General features: G+C 37.5%; 1 protein-coding gene across 1 annotated transcript in view; it reads left to right on the top strand.

The window, feature by feature from the left end:
- Positions 1-10,861: 10,861 nt before the first annotated feature.
- The window catches only part of LOC127663293 (netrin receptor UNC5A-like), a 347,540-nt gene continuing 334,991 nt past the window's right edge, over positions 10,862-23,410 (top strand). Inside the window, exon 1 of the mRNA XM_052154807.1 lies at positions 10,862-11,331. Within this exon, the coding sequence (XP_052010767.1) occupies positions 11,238-11,331 (94 nt within the window). The 5' untranslated portion in view covers positions 10,862-11,237. The remainder of the gene's footprint in view (positions 11,332-23,410) is intronic.

The following is a 23,410-nucleotide window of genomic DNA, read 5'->3' as shown; positions in this document are numbered from 1 at the left end:
TTGCTGATGCTCCACAACACACTAACCCAGTTTTTGAGTCTTATTTGAGTAACGATCAAAATTCAAGCCAGAAAACTTGTATCCCAGGAGAGCATTAAAAAAGGATGAAGTGCCACTCTTTTCTTCAACTCTTTTGAGGCCCGACAGCCACTGTGGACTCAATCTGACAACAACAATACAGTGGATTTGCTTATTCAGGACAACATGCCTTTTTTTCTACCAATGACTTCACACCAAGGGACATCATGGCATAAAAGTTAGAACAGAGAACCAAACAAAGTCCCATAACCCACAAATAACTCTGTATACACAAGCACCCATACCCATGATACCAACTGTCCAATGTGCCAGTAACCTTACATAAATGAAAATCATTTAGATGAGAAACAAGGGCCTGGATGCAACGGCGTAGCAGCTGTGATTTATGTCCCCAGCACTTTTCCAAGCAAAACTTATACCGAGTCCTAATGGTGGCTTTGTATACAGTGTTCTTTGTGTTTGTTACTTTGGGCTGATTGAGCGACCATCCAGCCAATCACAGGTGAGGTTCATGAGCCGAAACAACCCCTAATGTAATAGGCCATCAGTCAGAGAGTCTAATCAACATGGCTCCGTTCATTTCTACAAAGTTGCTTGCAACAATGTTCATTTAGCCTTGTTTTTTATCTGCATTGATGAGGAACACACAAATGAGAGTTATTTATCGGCATATCATTTTTGATTGAAATGCACTGCAGAAAAACAAAAACAAAGGACAATCCTTCTCTTAAGCACACATTGTAAGTGGAGTTTATATCAGCGGATGGGTCTTCATTAAGATATTATTTTTATATTATGTTTGTGAGGTAAAAGTTTGAACGATTGTTTTTGCCAATTCAAGCAGATTACTAGATCTGTGTTAAATATGTAAAACTATTTTTAATATCAGCTCCTGTTTTTTACCTCTATGTTGATGTGCACTCGACAAACTGTAGGAAAATGATCTGCTGTGTTCTTAGAACACAGGCATTTTACTGAAGTGAATATATGTAGACATGTTTTCTTATTCATGAAAATGTACGGACATTATTCAAACTCATTATAAATATTATAAGACAGTTATTGTTGTCTTTTGATAAGAGTCATGCTCAGCAGCTCAAAAACTGTAGGGAAATTATAGATTTGCTTTGTTCTTTATGCTTAAAACCTCTAGTGAAGTCTCTTTGTAGATCTGTAGACATACACATTTAAAGGATTACATTTTTCTTTTGATCATTGATTCAGTGACTAACTCATTTCACACAAGACACTCATTTGCCACCACCTTCTGGCATCACCAGAAATGGTCAATGAATCATTCTGAACTAATTTTGGTGAACGCAGTCAAAACAGTCCACTTGGAAACATTTAAATCCCACAATGAAAAAATAAATTGCACATGCACATTTGTCATTATTGTAATTGATTCAGGACCTGCTTGTGCTCAGTCTTTTATTGTCATGTGTGAAACAGCAGTTGTGAAGAGTTTTGCTAACTAAATGTGTAACTGTCTATTATACGGTAGGTTGCCATTGTTTTATTCTATTTCTTTCAACACACTTTATCACAGTAGTCCATAAAGGCCTTCCTTTCCCAGTCAGTGGATGTGAATGCTGCAGTCTCATAAAACATTCAACATCATTCAAGGTCTATGCCCAAACTTACACAATAGGATTTTTTAGAAAACAAAAGGAATGCTGTCATGGGAAGTATAGAACAGGAAATTGATTTTTTTCAACTGGAGAGAGAATATAGAAAACAGAAAAAGGGTGAAACAAGCCCAAAAGTTTTTTTTCCTTCCTGTAAATTTTCAGAAACACAAGCTAATTGAAGTGTTCAGTGGAGATTTTCTTATTAAAGTGAATTTTGTTGTTAGAGGAACATATAAAAAAAAATATGTCTATAACAAGTATGCTAACTCATTTTTTGAGTGTCATGCTTGTTCAATAATTTTACTATTCTGCTGCTCTCTCAAGTAAAAACCATAGCCTATATTGACCTATCCAGAAATGTGGTAAATATAAAATGGTCTGTGAACATCCTCAGTTTCATCACAGTCTCAGCACAGAGAGAAAAGTTTGAATGATTTTGTAAGGGGATCAAAACATCATCCATAACTTCAACTCATAAATATGATTTCATTGTTCAGTCCTTTTCTGTTATTACTTTAATCATCAGCCTTGTCATGAATTTTGAGTGAAACTTCCAATCATTTGCTTTAATAATTGATTATTAAATTATAATAAATTAGTTAAAAAAAAAAAAAAAAAAAAGGTTTGCCTAAATGTCTAAATTCAGGCCAAATAAGATGCAACTTCTTCAAATCATACAATTCATCCAAAATGAAATGTAGGATTTTTTTCCTTCATGAAACACCAAAGGAGTAATTTTATAAAATGTCCAATCTGTTTTTTTTTTTTTTTTTTTTTTTAAATCATACAATGAAAAGTGTATGGGGATCACTGGCTGTCAAGCTCAATCGTAATTTCATTTATTTATTACATTTATTAAACATTTGTAATAATAAATAATCATTTTGGATTTGAATCCAAGTCCACACACTCTAAATTAAAACTATACCAGTCTTGGTTAAAGGGTTAGTTCACCCAAATATTAAAACGCCCTCATCATTGACATTGATAAAACCACTGGTGTCATATGGGTTACTTTCATGCTCACTTTATCTGCTTTTTGGAGCTTCAAACGTCTGGCCACCATTGACTTGCATTGTATGGACCTGCAGAGATGAAATATTCTTCTAAAACTCTTAATTCAATGTACATTTTTGGTTGAACTATCCATTTGTTACTCAAATAGTATTCCACTACAAATTAATCACTTATATAAAATTGTAATCAGATTACTTTACTGATTACTTCATTGAAAAAAGTGATCACATTACTAATAATTTTACTTTTAAGTTACTTTCTAAAATATCTAACAGAAAAGTGTTTGTTTTTAGTTTTTGTTTGCTCTACGTATTTAATTCCTCCTTGTTCACTGCTGCACGCAAATCATACACCCAGCACCACATGTTTCTTCCTTACAATGATTTATTAAGGGGCGGGGGCTCTTCAGCTGTCACAGAAATGCAAAGATACATGTGAATGAACCAAATTCATGTTTTAAATTCGTCATAATCCTTTTTTTTTTTTTAAATGTGTAACCCAAGTAATGTTCTTAAAAATAATTTAACTAATCAAATGTAACTGTAATGTAACTGTATAAGTAACTATAATTCAAGATGTGATGCGTTGCTTTTTTATTTTAAAAGTAGTGAGATTACACCCATCACTGGTCATTAACAATTTTACATATAAGTATCAAGTTAGTCAAGACCATAACTAAAGCTAAAAATATAGTAGCAGGACACTCCTGGAAATTATTATCTTACAAAAGGCATAGCAGATTTATAGATTGTAGCTTTACAATCGACTGTCACAACTCGAATTCTCTCTGTCCCTCTGTGTCTTTCTCTCTCTTTCTCACACATACACACACATGTGTATGTCTTTACTTACTGAGTTAGGCAAGGAAATGTCACCATAAGTGGTCCCTGCATAAGTGCTGACATGTTGCGTTACATTTTCTATGTGTTTTGATGTCATCTGTTGGAGTGAAAAAGATCCAAATGAAGTGCTTGCCAGCGACGACTTGAGCACTTGACATTTTTATTCTGTATCTCTTAGAAGTCACTGTCACAAATGAGCATATGTGTTTCAGAGAAAGGCACCTTTTTCTGATCACATCCTCCCCACCATTCACAGGAGGTGAGGTGATGCTCCCATCTCCAACAGCTAGTGAAAAAAAATCCCCAAAATGTCAAGGGGAAAAAAGAAACAAAGAAAAAAAATGACATTTTCTTGATTCTGCCTATAAATACATTTATGCATTTGGGAGACACTTTATCAAAAGCAACTTACAGTGCATTCAAGTTATGCATATGTTATCAATCCATGCATTACCTGAGATTCAAACCTACAACCATTGCATTTTTAGTGCTTTTCTCTACCAGTTGAGCTTCAGGATCATCAGCTGAACTTCTTATTAATCTGTTTATTTTGTCTCAGATCTTTAACAGCAGCACTCATTTCTAAGGTCTTATTTAATCGCCTGTGCAGAATCGGATATCTTGGAGATGGGAAACAGGACTAAGGATGTCATAAACCCCCTGATGTTGTAACCTCTTTAACAAACTTGATGAATTCAGAGGTACTGGTCATTTGTTTTTCTTGCATGCAAATGTATTTACAATACTGTAGACTGGGAGAATATTAAATCAGTATATTTCCTAAAAATTACCCTCTGATGTATAAAATGAAAGAAATATTTTTTGTGATTACCAAGTGTTCCGTGAATAGCTGTTTGTCCAGTTATACAAATTATGTAAATATAGTCTATTAAAAAGAGAGTGAGAGCCTGAAAAGAAAAGGGCTTCATAATCAAGTCTTTGTTTTGAGCTATAAAATAGGTGTGGGTGAGAAACAGATCAAAATGTAGGTCCTTTATTTACTCTAAATCTCCACTTTCACTTTTACATCTGAAAGTCACATGTGGTGCCTGTTTAGTTTCACTTTCACTATCAAGTGTAGATTTAAAGTGAAAAAGGACTTAAATATTGTTCTGTTTCTCACCCACATTTATTATAATGCTTCTGAAGATATGGATTTAAACACTGGAGTCATATGAATTACTTTTAAGTTTTCTTTACGTGATTTTTGGAGCTACAATGGTCTGATCACCATTCACTTGCATTGCATGGACCTACAGAGCTAAAACTAATTCTGAAAATCTTTGTTTGTGTTCTGCAGAAGAAATTAACATACAATTCTGGGATGGAATGAGGGTGAGTAAATGATGAGAGAATTTTCATTTTTTGGTGTGAAGTGATCCTTAAACATGAAAAATTTGCTATGTATATGTGGTTTGCAAAAATATGGATTTTATCCGAAAACATATCTACTTTTGAATGGCCACCAAAGGAGAAAAATACCTTTTGTGCCCAGAAGATGTAATTATAACCTGACCCTACCCATCAGGGGCAAACTGGCCTATGTTAACCAGCCAAAACCTGATCCCTGAGTTTCGACTACCTGGACCAAATTTAGTCAATGCACTGATATATTAGTGAACTCAAAACTACAGGTAGCCTAAGCACTTGGAGGCCAATGGCCTGAAGACTGATACAAATAAATTCGATAAGGTCTACAAAATGAGTTTCATGGCTCACTGGTTTAGGGACCTATTTCCTTTTCACAAAGTCATGAGTTTCAATTCTGCACAAAAAAAACATGAGTTTTGTTTTTGTTTTAATGCCTTGCAGCTATAGTATCTATTTTAATAGGGATTAAAACCCTGAAGGCACTCAATTGGTTATTAAGATATTCTGAAGATCAGGAGATTATGAGCTTTTAGAATGTAACCCAATGTGTTGTGACTCATCAGGACTGACATGGACACTTAGTGATTTAAAATGCTGAATAGTGGTATGCATCTTCTGAATGTTGACTAGAACCACATGGTGAGAACATAAGAGTGGGATCCAAAAAACTGAAGATATACTCATAATCTCTTTTGCATGGCTTTAGAAGATAATTTAGTCATTGGCTCTGCTGTTATCTCCCATAGTTTGCCGCTTCCAGGGTCTTCCATTTTGGTCAAATCACATACCATGCCCATATCTGTGAAAGTGAGAAATTGCTGGAGCAGAGAATGATGGGACATTAAAATTTAGTCTCATCAGACTTCAATAGACTTCCCAGAGTCCTCTAGAGATCAGAGGTTTGGCTGAAGAATATGGCAGCCATGATCATCAGGGCAGTGCAGAAGTATCACAAAACATTTAGGCCAGAATCATACTTTACCCTGCTGGTTCTCAACAGATTTTTCTTTAGGATCTGATATTGGGTATCTCCAAAATTAGCCTTAAAATCAAATATCTGAAATATATTATCATGTAAACGGTCCCTTTTAGCACCAGGCTAATTTGTCTAGCTTCTACCATTTTGTACCAAAATAGTGTAGAGTTTTTCTCCTACATATTAAAAGTTTAATAGCCTGTTTATTTAACTATCCCTGCTGTCCAAACCCCTATCAGAACAGACCTGCAACCCATTTTTGGGTCACAACCCACCAGTTAAAACATTGCTCTATTTAAGTACACAACATACAGTAGATGCTAATGTTTGGCTAATGCATTGCAAGTGTGCTGTCCCATTGTAGGCTGCTGTACATACTTGAAGTGAGTTCTTCTGTGGTAACAAACGTTAGTACTCAAGGGAGCAATAGAGTTGTCTTCAAATGTCTTTAACCTTAAAACAATGTATTGCTATTTTTGCAGCTAGCAAATAAATTCAACCCCAAACTCCTCCTCTTGTCATGATTGTCGCCCTGCCTCTTAGGACTATGTTTCAGCCAGGCTCACAATGGGAGTGGGCTGGAGAGAGGAGAGGTGTAACTTTATGAGCCTTGTTTGGGCAGTGGATGATAAGGCACACCTGATGTGAGTGGAGTCTCATCAACGCTGGCATAAAAACGCAGAACGCGCCTCTCCTCGGGAAGCCAGATTCTATCTCATTTTATGCACACACTGGCATCCTTGCCTGTCCAGAAGCAGAGCATGGATGGTACTGGCTATATTATATGCACGCCGGACACGTCCCCATGGAACCTCGGTGTGGGGTAGATGAGTCGCCAGGGAGTACAACTCATGACGCAGCTGATGGGCATGGATGCTAGGCTGCCTGTCCCCTCACACACGCGGCCCCAGGGAAGACAGGCCACCACAGAAGCCGCCGCCCCTCACGTCTCAGAACATTAAAAGGGGAGTGCGTGCAACCATAGGACCCTGCTGATTCGTAGACCATACTTTGGACGCTCCCCATCCTTCACATAGTCCCATTTACCACAAGGGCACCATATCCCCCTTTATGTTGGCCACTTTCCACTTTGGACACCTTTCTCCCCCTTTTTGAAAATGTTCTGTTTATTATTATTTCCAATAAACACCTGTCTATGGCTTAATACCACACCCACTTTGTCTGTCTCTTCATCACCCTACCACAAAGCATTTGCGTGGTGTTGGATTAGTGGCTAAAGCACAGGGCTGTTAATCAGAAGGTTGCTGGTTCTAACCCCATGGCCACCACCATTGTGTCCTTGAGCAAGGCACTTAACTCCAGGTTGTTCTGGCGTGGATTGTCCCTGTAATAATTGCACTGTAAGTCGATTTGGATAAAAGTGTCTGCCAAATGCATAAATGTAAATGTAAATATCATCCATTACAATTGTACTGGGTCTTCATTGCTGTATTTTGTACTTCATCATGTGCCAGACATTCTCAATTGGAGATAGGTCAGGACTGCAGGCAAGCCAATATAGCCCCTGTACCGCACTCTCTGCTTATGCAGTCGTGCACTTGTAGTCTGGACAGTATATGGTTTGGCGTTGTCCTGCTGAAAAAACAGTTCTGAATGTGCTTGATCTCCGATCCCTCAGATGCCTCTGTCTTAAGGACCTTCATGAGTCTGTAATGGATATCATGAAATGGTCTCAGGAATACTTTGGTAAACTTTGTCAGTCAACAGCATTTGCCGCTGCATACACAAATGCAAGTTAAGACTTTACTATGCAAAGGAGAAGCTGTACATCAACACTGTCCAGAAGCGGCGCTGACTTCTCTGGACTCGGCCTCATTCGAGATGGAACGTTGAACAGTCGAATTGTGTTTTGTGGTCCATCAAGACTACATTTTTAAAAAAACACAAAAAACCACACTCTGTCTGCTAGATTTGTCTGCCTGCAGTCCTGTCCGGTCTCTAATTGAGAATGCATGCCACTTTATGATGCGCACAATATGACAACGAAGGCCCAGTACAATTGCGTAGCTGACATTCTGCATTATGGATGAATGGGTCAAAATTGGGATTTCTAAACCTCAAAAAAACTTGTCTTCAGTGCCCAAAGGCTTATAGTGTTATTAGAAGAAATGGTGATGTTATACAAGGGTAAAAACTTGACTGTCCCAACTTTTTTTGGAGCATCTTGCAATCATCTGATTTGAAATTAGTGTATATATACATAAAAAACAACAAAAAACAATAAATTTCACAAGGTAAACATCAAATAATGTGTTGTTGTAGTGCTTTTAATATAGCACAGAGTGAATATAATTTACAAATCACTGCTTTTTGTTTTTATTAGCATTTTCCACAGTGTTCCATTTTTTGGGGGAATTGTGGTTATATGAACGACAATTGATGAGCGTAAGTTGTTGAATTTACAACATTTTTATTCCACGGGGCTTTAGTTGTCTGACAATAAAAGATGGTTTACACTAATAGCTGCTATAGCACCCCTTGTGACAACATTGAGAATGCAATGCAAACTTTGCATACATTTGTGTTGAGTTATGAACTGCAATCCGACACATTTTGGATTTCAACAATGCATGAAATCGGTGCTTGTTTTGCTAGAAATGTTTGTATTCATCTGGAGTTTGTTTCAGGTTGTAAAAATCACTTGTTATCTGGATAATGGTACATTGAATGCCTTCTGAGATATATCATTTGTAACAATGTTAAAATTTGATCATAACAGCAATTAAATAAATTGGCATAAATATACATTTGTAAACTTTTTTATCCCTACTAAGGATGGAAATATAGTAAAATATTTATACATAAAGATAATATAGATATTAGCACTATGTAGAATTGTTATGTGTTGTTCATAACATAAATGTCAATGAAGCAGTAATATATGGTAGGGTGCATTAAAATCTCCCTTCTTTTGATTTATTTATTACTTATTAATCACTTGTACTTGCATGTCTACTGATTTTTTGGAGTTTTATCTAACACTATTGTGCCATTACACATGGTATGCTAATGTGCAGTTACACATTACCCATGTTAATTCAAGGATGGCACATAACGAGAGTAAAAGGGGAGAATGCAAATTCAAAACCATCATTTTCCTGCAGTCTGATTAAGTGACTATCACAACAATGTACAATCCACTGACTATAATGATCGTAAAGTCCCTCAGCCACTGTGTTGTGCTGCGGAAATCTAATTTGATAAAAACACAGGTTCAAACTGAGAGGCTGCAAGTACCCTGGATGATATGATGTCTCTAATTTGCATAAAGAGGATCAGTGCCTAGTGTGTGCTTGTGTGTTACTGTGGGTGTTCTTTTCTACCTATTCCAGTAGGCAAATGCTTCCCAGTCCCAAAGCTGTGTTTGTTTTCCAGAGGTAATCTTTTTAAGTAATCAGGGTGTTTTTTTTAAGCAAACACACAATTTGTAAAACAATATTTCAAATGTACTGAGTGAACAAGAAAAACTGCATTCTTATTTGACCACAAGACCTCTCACGTCCCCTGGAACATCCAAAAATGTGTTCTGAGAAATTCCTATGATTTTTCACAGTCATAAAGATTTAAAAAGAAACAAAGACAGAATTACAGAATGAATGTGCCAGAATGCCTATTAAATAGAGTACTATATTTAAGCAATTGTATCATTTTGTTTATTGACTCTGTCCCTGATTTTGCCATCTTAAGCAGAGGATCAGGGAAAATTGAAAACACAGCCAGTAAAACTAAGAGTCATGCTGACTACTTCCTACCTCACAGCTAATTGCTTTGGAGAGCAGATAAATAATGCCAATTCAGAGTGAACAATCATGCAAGTACTGAAAATACATCAGGCTTAAGAAACTTTTGTTGATACAAACATCGACTGAACAGATGCAAAACATTTCAAAGAACAAGCTGCTGGCAAAGCATCTAGAAATGGTGTTATTGATCAATGACTAAAGTTTCAACAGCCTGTACAATCTGTTATATATGTGTGAATTTATCTAAAACTTTATTACAAAACCCAAAAGGCCCAGATCTTTTGAAGTATGTGAAAATATGATGTATGTTTGCCAATTTAACACCCAAGAACTGTTCTCTTTACAATCAACGAGCATAAGATCGATAAGCTAACAATTCAGATGCCTATTTTGCTAATTAGTTTTGCTTGAAAATCTCTCACTCTTACACAGAATGAACGTGAACCTTGTGCATCGACCAAAGAGTAAAGCAGAATTTCTGGTTCATAAAATAATGCAATAATAGGTTTATCTCACACATATTTTATAAATAAACTTTTATGTAACTCAGTTGCAATCCAGAGTGACAGACAGACAAACGGACGGACGGACAGACAGACAGATAGATTATTTATACACATTTTATTTAATTAATCCATAAACTATATTTATGTATAGATTTGCTGATTAAATAATCGCATGGATGATTGTTGGTGCCAGATGGGCTGGTTTGAGCATTTCTGTAACTGCTGATCTCCTGGGATTTTCACACACAACAGTCTCTAGAATTTACTCAGAATGGTGCCAAAAACAAAAAACATCCAGTGAGCAGCAGATCTGTGGATGAAAATACCTTGTTGATGAGAGAGGTCAACAGAGAATGGCCAAACTGACAAAGTCAACTCAGATAACCTCTCTGTACAATTGTAGTGAGAAGAATATAATCTAAGAATGTTATTCTGTGATTGGGGTTGGCACTGATTTGGCGTTACGAGGGGGACCTACACAATATTAGGCAGGTGGTTTTAATGTTGTGGCTGATCGGTGTATTTCTGAAGAACTTGAGGCGTTTTAATTCACTTACATGACGCGTGGTCTCCACGGGCCACTGCACTCCATTCCAGTCAAAGGTCCGAGCTCCGCTCCGGGTTTTCTTCAGCCACGGAACGTCGCGTCTCCTCACTCCTGCATTGCTGTTACAGCAGACGTTCGCGCGCTAAAGCCAATCTCCACCATTCTCTTTACCGGAGCAAGTATTAATTTACAGCGGAGAGTGAGAAGACGAATAGAAGTGTGGACGTTATCTCTCTCTCTCTCTCTCTCTCTTTTCGTACGTCTGGAGTGCGTGTGTTAGTGAGGGGGGTTTAGTGAGCTGAAGAAATTAGAGACGAGTGTTTATTTACCACACCTGTGATGCGCTGCTGTTTCTGAGCAACGAAGACGCACTGATGGCCAAGGTACAGGAAGAGGATATGTGTTGAAAGAGGACATTTAAATGCCCTGGCCGAACTCGTCAGTATAATATTACAAGAACTAAACACAGACAGACACTAATACTCACCGCAGTTCTTTCGGCTTATATTATAGTCTTAAACTTGAACGAGTAGGTGATAAAGACATGATGCCGTTACACCTGGGTCCCTTTGTCCGCTGGAGATCCGGGCTTGTACTCACATGGATCTGCCTCTTTTCCTCCGGATTTACCTGCATCGGTGAGTGAAATACATTTTTAAACGCATTTTCTTCCATCTTCGACCGATAAAGCCGTGTATTAGCCACGCATAATTGCTTTTACATACTCTCTTTGTGATGTACACTCACTAAATAACGTGCCTCCTTCAAAATATGCAATGTGGTTATGTGACAATATGCTTTGTGCCTACTTGCAGCTTTGTCTTAATTACATCTAGTGCTGCTTTTCTTCTTACACATATCAATACTGCGAGCACGTTGTGGCTTCTCAGCAAGAGGGTGGCACAGATAAACGTTTTCATGTTTTAAAAACTAATAACGCAGTAAATTCGTGTTTACAGAAACAGAGGTGAGGAACCTATTCGTGAACTTGAACGTGCTGCAAGTGTGATTGACAAATTTCTGCGAGCACGAGACTCTGACGGCGCGCACGAGACACGCTACGCGAAAAGATTCACATGCATATTAAAACAAGACTGGATTCCGTTAAAAAGGATTAAAACGGTTCATTATGGTTTTACAAACTAATATGCTCGAATGTTGCAGCCTTAATTGCGCGTTGCATTTCGTCTAGTCCAGCGCGAGAGAATGTGAACGTCAGCTTTATGAACTAGCCTACTCGATGCACGCACATTTCCTCGCGCGGACATTCATCCGTTCTTGCTGCTTTGGCAGTGTTTCTGACACCTTCACTGAGTAGGCAGTGAGATTCTGTGATCACTGAACTCCGCATTGGTTGCCTGAAGATATATAAGAGGAGGTAAAATACGCAGTCATTGTCAACTCCATGAAAAAGAGGGTGTGTATGTGCACAGAAACAACCGTGCTTTCCGTCCTTCTCACTTGAACCCATAGCCTTATAAAGGGAGAAGTACAGATTTAATACCCTCATAAATTAATAAAGTGTATACTATTAATTTTTTCTTGTTTCCTTAATTAATACAGTATTGAATTAAGTTATTTTTAATACTAGCAATATGGCAGTTCTTAGCACAACTGTAGCTGTTGAAATAATAACTATATGAGGTCCAAGCTGAAGCATTCCCAAAATGGCCAGCTTTTGTGCTTAGGATTGTGTTGAAATTGATTTAAAGATAGCTTCATGGCATATTTATATATATATATATATATATATATATATATATATATATACATATATACATCACACACACACACACACACACACACACACACACAGACCGATCAGCCACAATATTAAAACCACCTGCCTAATATTTTCTATGTCCCCCTCGTGCTGCCAAAACAGCACCAACCCACATCTCAGAATAGCATTCGGAGATGATATACTTCTCCCCCGAATAATACAGAGTGGTTATCTGAGTTACTGTAGACTTTGTCAGTTCGAACCAGTCTGGCCATTCTCTGTTGATCTCTCTCATCAACAAGGTGTTTCCATCCACAGAGCTGCCGCTCACTAGATGTTTTTTGTTTTTGGCACCATTCTGAGTAATTTCTAGAGACTGTTGTGTGTGAAAATCCCAGGAGATCCGCAGTTATAGAAATTCTCAATCCAGCCCATTTGGCAACAACCATCATCCATTCAATTATCTAAACCAATCGTGTGGCAGCAGTGTATCAAATCATGCAGATATGGGTCAGGAGCTTTAGTTAATGTTCACATCAACCATCAGAATGGGGAAAAAATTTATATAAATGATTTGGACTGTGGCATGATTGTTGGTGCCAGATGGGCTGGTTTGAGCATTTCTGTAACTGCTGATCTCCTGGGATTTCATGCACAACAGTCTCTAGAATTTACTCCAAATGGTGCCAAAAATAAAGTTTTGAAAACACAAAAGTTATGTGGATGGAAACGCCTTGTTTGTGAGAGAGGACAACAGAGAATGGCCAGCCTGGTTCAAACTGACAAAGTCTACAGTAACTAAGATAACCACTCTGTACAATTGTGGTGAGATGAATAGCATCTAAGAATGCTATTCTGAGATGCGAGTTGGTGCTGTTTTGGCAGCACGAGGGGGACCTACACAATATTAGGCGGGTGGTTTTAATGTTGTGGCTGATCGGTGTAAATGCCATGAAGCTATCTTTAAATCAATTTCAACCCTCACAAGGGTTCATAATATTTTGGGGACCTATTTATATATATATATCCTAAAGACCACCTTCCTAAAATTAAAAACGTTTTCATGTATAAATAAAAAAATAGTGAGATATTATAGCAAAAGTAGCTAATTGGCAATTATATTGTTATTGTATTGTATTTAACTGACCGAGTCTTTTTCTGCTCTCTATTTATGCTAGATGATCTAAAAAGAGATGTTGTTGTCACCAATTAAATAAAATAATCAAGATTAATCTCAAGATTTCCAATCTTTAGAAAGCTGTATGAAACAGTAAATATGTTTTACTGCATTGGAAAATGTGTTAAACTTTTAAGCTGCATTAACTAAAGAGATTCAATTTGACTTCTCTAAATTACATTTTGTAAAATAATTAAATAAATAAAATAATTGTGGACCCCGCTAGTGCCCCAATGAGGACCCCCTGGAGACCCCAGTTTAAAAACCTTTGTCATAATGAATTGTAAACCTTTGTTTACAGAACTGTCTTTCAAAGCATTCAATTATTATCTTTACTTTGTTTACTGAACAGCCTTTTAAGCTATATAAATTGGGGAAAAAAGGGGGAGAAAGACTGTTGCGTAATTACACTTTTTCTCATAGCTTGAACATACTTAATTGCAGAACTACAGTCACATAGTGCTACCCACATTGTGTTTGCCTTGACTGGTTTAGGCTTGCTGTTGTGTCAAGAGAGTAACAGAGGTATTGGAGGTTTTGGCTGTGGGAAACATGACTGTGGGAAAGTTGGGTTGTGTTCCTGGAGGTCTTCGAGTAATCATCACCATGGTTCCCAGCTGGGAAGCGTTGATGAGTATCCTCAGAGCACTGTCAGAATTTCACATTTGGCTTACATTGTTCTGCTCCCTCTCCAATGTGGACAGAGGGATAAACTTGTTAATAGTTGTGTAATTACCAATCTTGCTTTAGGACACTTCACATGTATTAGCAAACTGAATTAAGAGGGTATTTTCCTGTGCATTAATTAGAGTTGGATTTAGCATAAATCAAGATGTTATAAACAGTTATGCCCTGGGGGAATCATAATTCAAATGGAGAGACAAAAAATATGGTGGCATTTACAAGGCTTTCCAAACATTCTTGCAAATGGGGCATTTTTTGTTATTTATTTTTTAAGCAGATTGCAGGGCGTTGTGAAAAATGTCTCCAGCCCTGAATTCCCACCATCTTCATATGCACCGTTTCATCTGTCAAGGGCACTTATCTAGCTTTTCATATGATAAAAATGAAAGAAAAAAAAAAAGATCAGATGGGAATTTTTTTCACGCTCCAGACTTCTAAAGATGAGGAAATTTAAATTGGATAGAGGTGAAATAATAGAACCACGTGCTCTCGCAGACATTGTTAGGCTAAAGATCGTAAGAGCTCACACAAGGTGCTTTCGGAAGGGAGAAACTGGCTGACGGTGCAGTTTCCTATATGAAAGCCAACTTCTTGTCTTTTCCCTGAAACATAATCCGGTCAAAAATAAAGGTCGGCCTGTCAGTCTTCATCAGAGAGAGCGCACGAGATCGAACACAGCTCTTCTTAGAACAATGTGGTGCCTTCAGGGAGATCAGCTACGGCTGAGCCGAGAGTAGGTTTTTCATCAGTGTGTAGACAAAAGGAATCAACACATTGTATTTACCAGTGTGTGTGTGTTTTAAGGGTGGATTGAGTGTTTTTCTTTTAATAGACTACAGAGTCCAGACTGGTTTCCCAGTGGAGAATGTAAGAAATACAGTGGGGTTCTGAGACCACAATGTAAATTTATTCTAAACCTGCAAATAAGCAAATTATTATTTTTATTTTTTTTTGCCAAAAAAGATTTGGTAAAATGTAATATTCAACACTATTTCTAGGTCATTTAATCAAAAGCAAAATTGTGACATTGACCATATTTACTTCTTTGTACAAAAGATCACTGATTGCTATGCTGATAATATAATTTATAAGGAACAAAAACATTCAAATTATGAAAAAGATAGAATAAAAATAGAAGCATTTTCACAAATGTACTTTTGAACCCCACTATATGCCTTTGCTATCAGCTGCCCCTGCTTATGTTAATGGTTGCAATGTTGTCATGCAATGGTCCACATCACAAATCTGCAGTCAAGTATGGTTTCCTGTTTGTTCCAAACTCTTTGGGAAAGCATAGATGGGTTGGCTGTTTTCGTTGTGTTTGTGTGTGAGAAAGAGAGGCAAGTATTCAGGGGATTTTGTGGTTTGAGTTTGTGGTGGACTTGTTTCAGAAAGTTTTGGCACTGGGTTAAGTGTGCTTGGTTATTCACTGAAAGGGTTGGATTTTGGGGTGCATGGAAACTCAAAAGCTTTTTCGTGTGGTTAAGTAGCTTCTCATAACGTCTCCTCAGAGCTCAAGGACACGATTTCACAGTCGTCATTTGGGTTATTGCAATTCAGATGAGGCCAATGTTTTAGTTTTCTTGTCATTGCTTTGGCCATTGGGCCTATTAGGATAAAAAAAAAAAAAGAAAAAAATGTGGGAAGTTATTTCAACATGATTTTTTAATGTTGAACATTAGGTTTAGTCCCTTAACTAAAGTGGATTATCATTGTAGGGCTATTGAAAGGCTGTGCCACTACACCCATATCAAGATTCCTTTCTCACAATATTGCATACATATTAGGCTAAATACTGCTCTCAATATTTTAGATTGTGTTCATTCATATCAGTTTCCCACAGTTACATTTTCTTGCAATTTATGGTATTGCATCAAAGTATTGAATGTGTGCATTTTGTTATTGTTATGAATTTAGTTTACTGTAGGGTGTTTTATAAAAGTGGTCGACCGATGGGATTATCAGTGGCCGATACTGATATCTAGAGAGCAGGATTGCTGATAAACATAATACAATTTAACAACAGCAAATCAGATGTACCCAAGTTTTCACACTTAGGCCTATTGCATGCAATATTTACTTAAAATTTGTGTAACCTTGGAAAAAATAGAAAGTGTTGACCTTACTTTGAAAAATCCATTGGTAGATTTTTGAACTGACCCAGGAGAAAGTTAAAATTTTTGTTACTCAGCCAAGCGAACACCATTATCGGCCAAAGCCAATAATTCAAGATGGCCAAATATCGGCAGATGAATCAGTCTGGCCGATGTATATATCGCAGGGCTTAAAGTATTCCGGCCGGGGGCCGGATTTCCGGCTTGAGGGCAGGTCCGGCCTCCGGCACAGGCAAAATGTATTTATCAGGCTGCAAATTACAGTTGGAGGCACTTTCGGCGCGGACGCGCTTGGAAAAAACGAGCGCGTCGCTTCCATTATGAGCGCACATACCGCACGGCTACATTTAAAATAACAAACTTGAGCGTGCAAAAGACGCGATATGTGAACAGCCCTAATCTGACTTGAATAAAACAGGGTTTTTTCAACCTACCACCTTGATTCAAGAGTCAGCGCGCACAGCTGTCACAGCCAGTGGGATCATGATATTAGGTTGTCTTAGCCAATTGCTAGAGAGGAGGACGGGTCTTGTGCAGGAAGTGAACCAGTTCGCAGTTAGCTAGCTTGTATACACGCTATGGAGAATGGAGTTTATCAAACAAGGAGAAAATACATCTGCTTTGGAGAAGAAAGTAAAAAACAAGTGGCGCTGGGCATGGCTTGAAGAAAGAGGACAAAACGGGAAGGCTTTAGGCACTTGGTGCAGTAAACATCCGGAGCCTGGAGCTTGTTTTTGCATAGTTTGCCACAAAAAGCTTCACTATGCCACTAGCGGTAAAAAAACACTAGTCCGTCATGATGGAGATAAGACGAACAGAGCTATCGTGCGCAGTCTACAGCATACGACCACGTTACCTGGAGCAGAAACTACGGCAACTTTGAAAAGAAGATGCTTAGATCGCTTAAAAGACTTCATTTATAGCCCAGAAACGCCAAAAAAACAGAAGAAAAATTAGATTTAGAATGATAAATAGCCTTTTGAGTTGCACTAAGATTGTAATACAGTACAGTATTACGCTACAGTAGTTTTCTAACATCTATGCATTTATTGGTTTGATGCACTTTTGTGTTTTTTATGTTCTCTAACTAATACAAATGTCTATTTAAGTTGGCAAAGTTTTCTGTTTTGGTAAAAGCACCTAAGAATGTTTGCACATTTCAGAGTGAGCAATGTTGAGTGCACTTTATGCTGTTTGCACATTACAAAGAAACCAATGGTGAATGCACTTTATGTCATTAACATGTTTCAAAGCTAGCAATTCAATAAATATTGGCACAAACATTCATGTTATGTTATTTTCTTGAAACAGTAAGCCTAGTACTGCAAAAGTTTCAATTATTTTGGCACAATAGTTGTTAATGCGTTGAAAATATGACTGTGCTGTTGCTCATAGAATTGGTTAATAGAAAAAACGGGCTTGGTAAAAGTCCTGGTTGAGCCACAGAAAGTTCAGGCTCAGGATTTTTTTTCACTTTAAGCCCTGATATCGGTCTATCACTGTTTTATACGGCAGTATATTTCAAAAAGAAAGAAGGAAAAATGTATTATTTTGCCCCTCAACTTGCAAGATATGAAATCAAATTATGCATGTTAAAAAAAAGACTCTGCTAATGTACGTTCTTATTTATTTCTGACTCTTGATACTAACCAATGAACTATGTATAAGAACTGAAAGCAAGTAATGGGGAATTTCAGTGAAAAAAATGAAGATCTGAACAAATTAGTGTCTGAGAGCAGTGTTATTTGGAGTTCCAGCAAGTGCTTGGATGCGGAACATGATTAAATTTGTTTTTGTTGTATCGTTTTGCTTGGCAGTGTGAATAATCAGAACAATCTTAGCATGTTTCTTCAGAAGTACAGGCAGGATTGGGAGGGTTACTTTTGTAATGTATTCCGTTAGATTACTCAAGCTCAGTAACGTATTCTAAATATTTGATTACTTCTTCAGCACTGGTAGATTTTTTTCACTTGTTTTGACTATAAAACTCTGCCAGTACAGTAAGACAAAATACACATGTTAAAAATACAGTATCTGAAAAACCCAAATATCTTCTGCAGTGTTGTTTCTAAAACAATATTAATCAAATTGATCTTGTTTTAAGGATTTTTAGATATTTTTACAGGAAAACAATAAATAAATTATTATCAAGAATATGACTTTTGGCGTAATATCAAAGATCTTACTTGGTGGGGGGGTGGGGGGGGGATTATGATCTAATGTGAAATATTTAATAAAAATATATTATCGTGTCTGGTAACGTGCATGTGAAATGGCTAGAAATAGCATTTTATCTTAGCGTAAAGCTGACAATTTACACAAGGTTTATTTATATTTCTTCTGCTCAAAGCTTGCTTCAAACTTACTTCTCTGTCTGCTCGTATGAATGTAACACATCATAAGAAAGTGTTTCACCGCTGGATCACATCATTTATATCTATAAATGTTTTCCATCTGAAAGGACTAAATATTAAATTATACAAATGACAATAAAATACAAATAAACTCTTCAGTAATCAAAATAAATGTTTGATGTAACTGCATTCTAAATAACAATGATTTAAATTGTACCTCTAGTGGAATACAGTTACTTCTTTCTTGTATTTTAAATATGTATTCCCGTTACATGTATTCTGTTACACCCCAACCCTGAGTACAGAGGATGTTTCTCCCACTCATTCAGTTTGCACTTATATATAAATGTAATACATGTATAGCCATATTTTAGTTTGATGAATAGAGAGGCGTGAAATAGTGTAACCGAGATGAGGAACAGGCAAACAGTGTAAGTCAACATCAGCTGGCTATCCATAATCCAAGAGCATGCTCCATTTGATGACAAATGTGCTCTTTTCTTATCTCACAGTGCTATTTATCTTTTTTCCATAAGTGTCAAATGCAAATAGAGAAGGAGAGGCAAGAGAGCATGAGAAAGTGTGACACGAACCTTTGGGGTGGGGACGTCACCCATCAGACTACATCAAATCTCGTGGATATGTGCCCTTTCGCTTCGGTTGTGCACTCATAGCCCACTGAAATCAGAGTGGAGCAGGGTTTTTTTTTGCCATTTGGCTCTATGAAATGGACTTGGTCCCAGTTTTATAGTGCTAACCGCTTCCCATTCAACTTAATGGCAGTTGCTTGGCTGGCGCAGGACCCCTGATAATATTGTGATTTGAAATCTGCCATCTTTTCTTATGGGCAAAATTCCATTCTAGACACAATTGTTTTTGAGCCAATTACCTGAGCCATAAATGTCATCAGCTGATTAGCTGATGGCACCACAAGAAAATGCACTGCCCCAAGCTCTTCATTAGGCCTTCACACTTTTAAGAGCATCTAAAATATCTACTTTAATGTAATAAAAAAATTAATTCCTATTTAACCTTTTGCAATGTGAGTTTCTCCTGTACTGATGGATGCCACCTTTCAAGAGTTTTTTAAGGCAAGCTGTAATTAAAAAAATCTTGCCTTTAAACAGCAGATGCACTGGAGGACAGATTTTATCACCGTCAGAAAACATGGTAGCAGCACTGCATCAAAACAGTGCGCTCCGATGATAACAGCTTTATACTTTAATTTAGTGATTGTTTGAAAGTTTGTAACATATAAAATTAAAGATATTGTGATGTAGAAAACACCATTTGAGCAGCTAGTTTATTATGACAACTTCAGTTGTCATCTTCAGTTCCTCTTTTGCTTGTAAACGGCAGCACAAATGCAGATTGCACCGGTTTGATCGTACTCTTCTGAGCCCAGCCAAGTATAATCAAACTGGTTTGATCGTACTTGCGAAAGGGATAAATCGTGTTTGTAAAGAACTAAAATTCATTAGAAAAAACAACTACTTTTGAGTAGAGATTCATAATTGGCCAGTAGCAATTATCTGATTGTTATGAGATATCTATCAGTGATTTGAAAAAAGATCGGTATCACTTAGCACGTTTACATACACACCAATACACTGATTACTCTCTAAAATCAGCTTATTTTAAAAATACGACAAAGGAAGAAATCCATGTTTATATGACATTTTAAATAATCATGTTATTCTCTGTTTTTGATGTCAAACCGTGAAGAGGCACACGCTCATCACGTGCACACATTGGATGAGCTAGTGTGAATGCCAGTTAAGGTGTTTACATGCCACGTGAGGTCAGCGTAATGGGCAGAAATCTACCTTTTATCACCTTTTTTATGACCGTTTATTGCATTTACATGACCACACTTATTGTTGTCTTATTAAGCATAATCAGTGTTAGAACATGCATGTAAACACACTTGCTGTTGTTCTTACAATCGGATATTATATCAACACACAAATTTAGTGTCAGTGCATCCCTACATTTGAGTGGCCGTCAATAGAGAAAGATATTTTGGGTCCAGATGGTATAGTTATGACTTCTACCAGCAGGGACTAACTATCCTATGCTAATCAGCCAAACCTTGACCTCTTGGTTTGGTCCCACTCAGAACTCCAGCACCTGTTCCTTCCTGTGAGTGCTCAGGTGACGCCCTTCAGAAAATACACAGTCAGCAGTAGGACTCCAAGATCAGTGCTATCACCAGAGAGACTAATCGTGTTCTTCTTCCCCGAGGTGCTGTCAGTGGCCAGAGAAAGCTGGAGTGCTGTTGACCTTGAGTCCAAATGCATTTAATGTGCAGACATTGCTTCTCAGCACATCACGAGCACTAGAGTCTATGAAAGCATTGGGTGAATGCCCTTCCCCGAAGAGATAAGAGTGCATTTCCCAAGGTGCTTTTGGCTTGGCTTGCGGACAGTGAGATATAAGTAAATTCTGTCTGCTTCAATGATGAACCATCTGCTTAAATACTCAATAGACTTAGAGCACTTTGCCTTATACCACAATACTAATGCTACAAAGTGTTGGGTAATTTTTTCAAACTGTTATTACTCCATAGGGTTTGTTTAGTGGCGACAGCAAGCGTAAACATAACAAATTTGCTGTGGCACTTCACTTGTTCTCAGCCCATCTGTGGATCATCACCCAGCATATTTAAGGTTGTTTGGGGATGCTCTCCATTCTCGAGTGATCAATAACCCTCTTACTGTTTAATTATCCATCAATCAACAGCAGGGTAGAAATAAACCCAGAGGTGCTCAATCTCTGCCTTTTATGCAAGTCCTCTGGGTCCTTTTGCTGTCTTAAAGTTTGCCCAAGTCACTTTCAGAGCATTGTTATTTGTATGCAATGCACAGCAGCACACAAGACTTCCAGAGGGCTTCCAAAAGGGAATGTTGTCTTGACTACTAGTATCATGTAGATTGAATGCTCAGCCAGCCCGTAATACAAGTAGAGCGGATCTGTCTTTTGAACTACATAATTCAAACCAGCGTCAAAAGCAATGACAGTGCATTTTATTGATATTTTGCCCACTTTAAGGCTAATGAGACTTTTGAGTTCAGCCCATCTCCTTCTCAAATGTACAGACTTCTTGTTGAGGTTTCAGGGTTTTAATGTACTTTGTGATACTCATGTTCTTTAAGTTTGAAGTACAAAATTGTCTTTACAGTTCTTGGATAACCTCAATTCATAAAATTTCTTGCTTATAATTGCAGTGCATAAAATCATGCAGATATGGGTCAGGAGCTTCAGTTAATGTTCACATCAACCATTAGAATGGTGAAAAACCTCCTTGATTTCGACCGTGGCATGATTGGTGCCATATGTGCAATCTGAAAACTGTTGACATTTTAGTCATATTGACATTTGTCACTGAACACTGTAAACATTTTAGCCATAAGAGTATTATTGATAAGCATTTGTCAATCTTGTCTATCCAAAACCAATCTCGGGTCTCTTCCGCGTCTGGTTGAAGCAGCTCTGATCGCACAGAGATCACCACCAAGATGTGATCTGTGTTTCTGTGTTATTTTTTCTGGCCACCAGTTCAGTGTCGGTCTGCTCTGCATCCATCTTCACCTGATTTCCACGCTGCACACCAGAAACTCACATGACATGACCGAACGTGCCACTCCCTAAACTGAGACTGACTGTTCATTTCTTTATTAGCGGTGTAGAAAATGGGCAAACAGCTCTCAGAGAGAATGGGCTGTAATTTCCACACATGCACTTATTTATTTAATAAAATCGCAGGATTTTGCCGTCATATTATCGCACAGGCTGACATCGCGATTGCGATATGATTAATTGTGCAGCACTTATATATATTAATATATTAGTGCTAACAGAATTAAAGTGTGAACACATGCGATTAATTAAAGTTTAATGCTTTAATTTGTCTTAATCATGATTAACACATTTACCCATACCCCTCTGGTGTCTGAGGGTGTTTTGGGCACTGGAGAAGTTTTGACATGCCTTGACATTTGTGCTTTTTTCAGTTGCTTAAAAACACATTAATGGCTAAAGTCTGATAACACTGTATACATCACAAACTGGGCTACAATAATATGTGAGCAACATAAATTTTAAGTAATTGAAATAAGGCCATATAACACATACTTAACATTTGTCTACAAGCCTTTTGAGAACTGGATCTTGTAGCCTAGAGTTTTTGCTACAGAATGATGTGAAAACCATCCTGAGCACTCATTCATACAAAACAATATTGTCAGTTAACTTTTGTAAGACACTTTTAGTGTTAGAAAGGTCATATGCGAGGAGACGTGAACTATCATGAATATTGATTGTAATTCACACCTGAGGAGACAAAAGACCCCTCCCCTGGGCCTATCAATGAGGAATGTGACAGAAAGAGAATGAATGTGAGGAGACTTAATGATCAAAATCAAGTTTTAAGGTAAAATAAGTAATCTGACTATATATTTTCTTTACATAAAGACTTAATTTTAGACCTACACTACCATTTAAAAGATGTCTCTTCTGCTCACCAAGGCTGCATTTATTTGATCCAAAATACAGTAAAAACATGTATTTACCATTTGCGTTGATCGTCTCAGCACATTACCGTATGAATAGCGCCCTCTGCCCATGGGTGTGATCACATTAGGGATCATTAGTTGAGCCAGGAGA

This window comes from Xyrauchen texanus, chromosome 23 (assembly GCF_025860055.1).
Source record: "Xyrauchen texanus isolate HMW12.3.18 chromosome 23, RBS_HiC_50CHRs, whole genome shotgun sequence".
Lineage (NCBI taxonomy): Eukaryota > Metazoa > Chordata > Actinopteri > Cypriniformes > Catostomidae > Xyrauchen > Xyrauchen texanus.
This window is presented reverse-complemented; position numbering and strand designations above follow the sequence as displayed.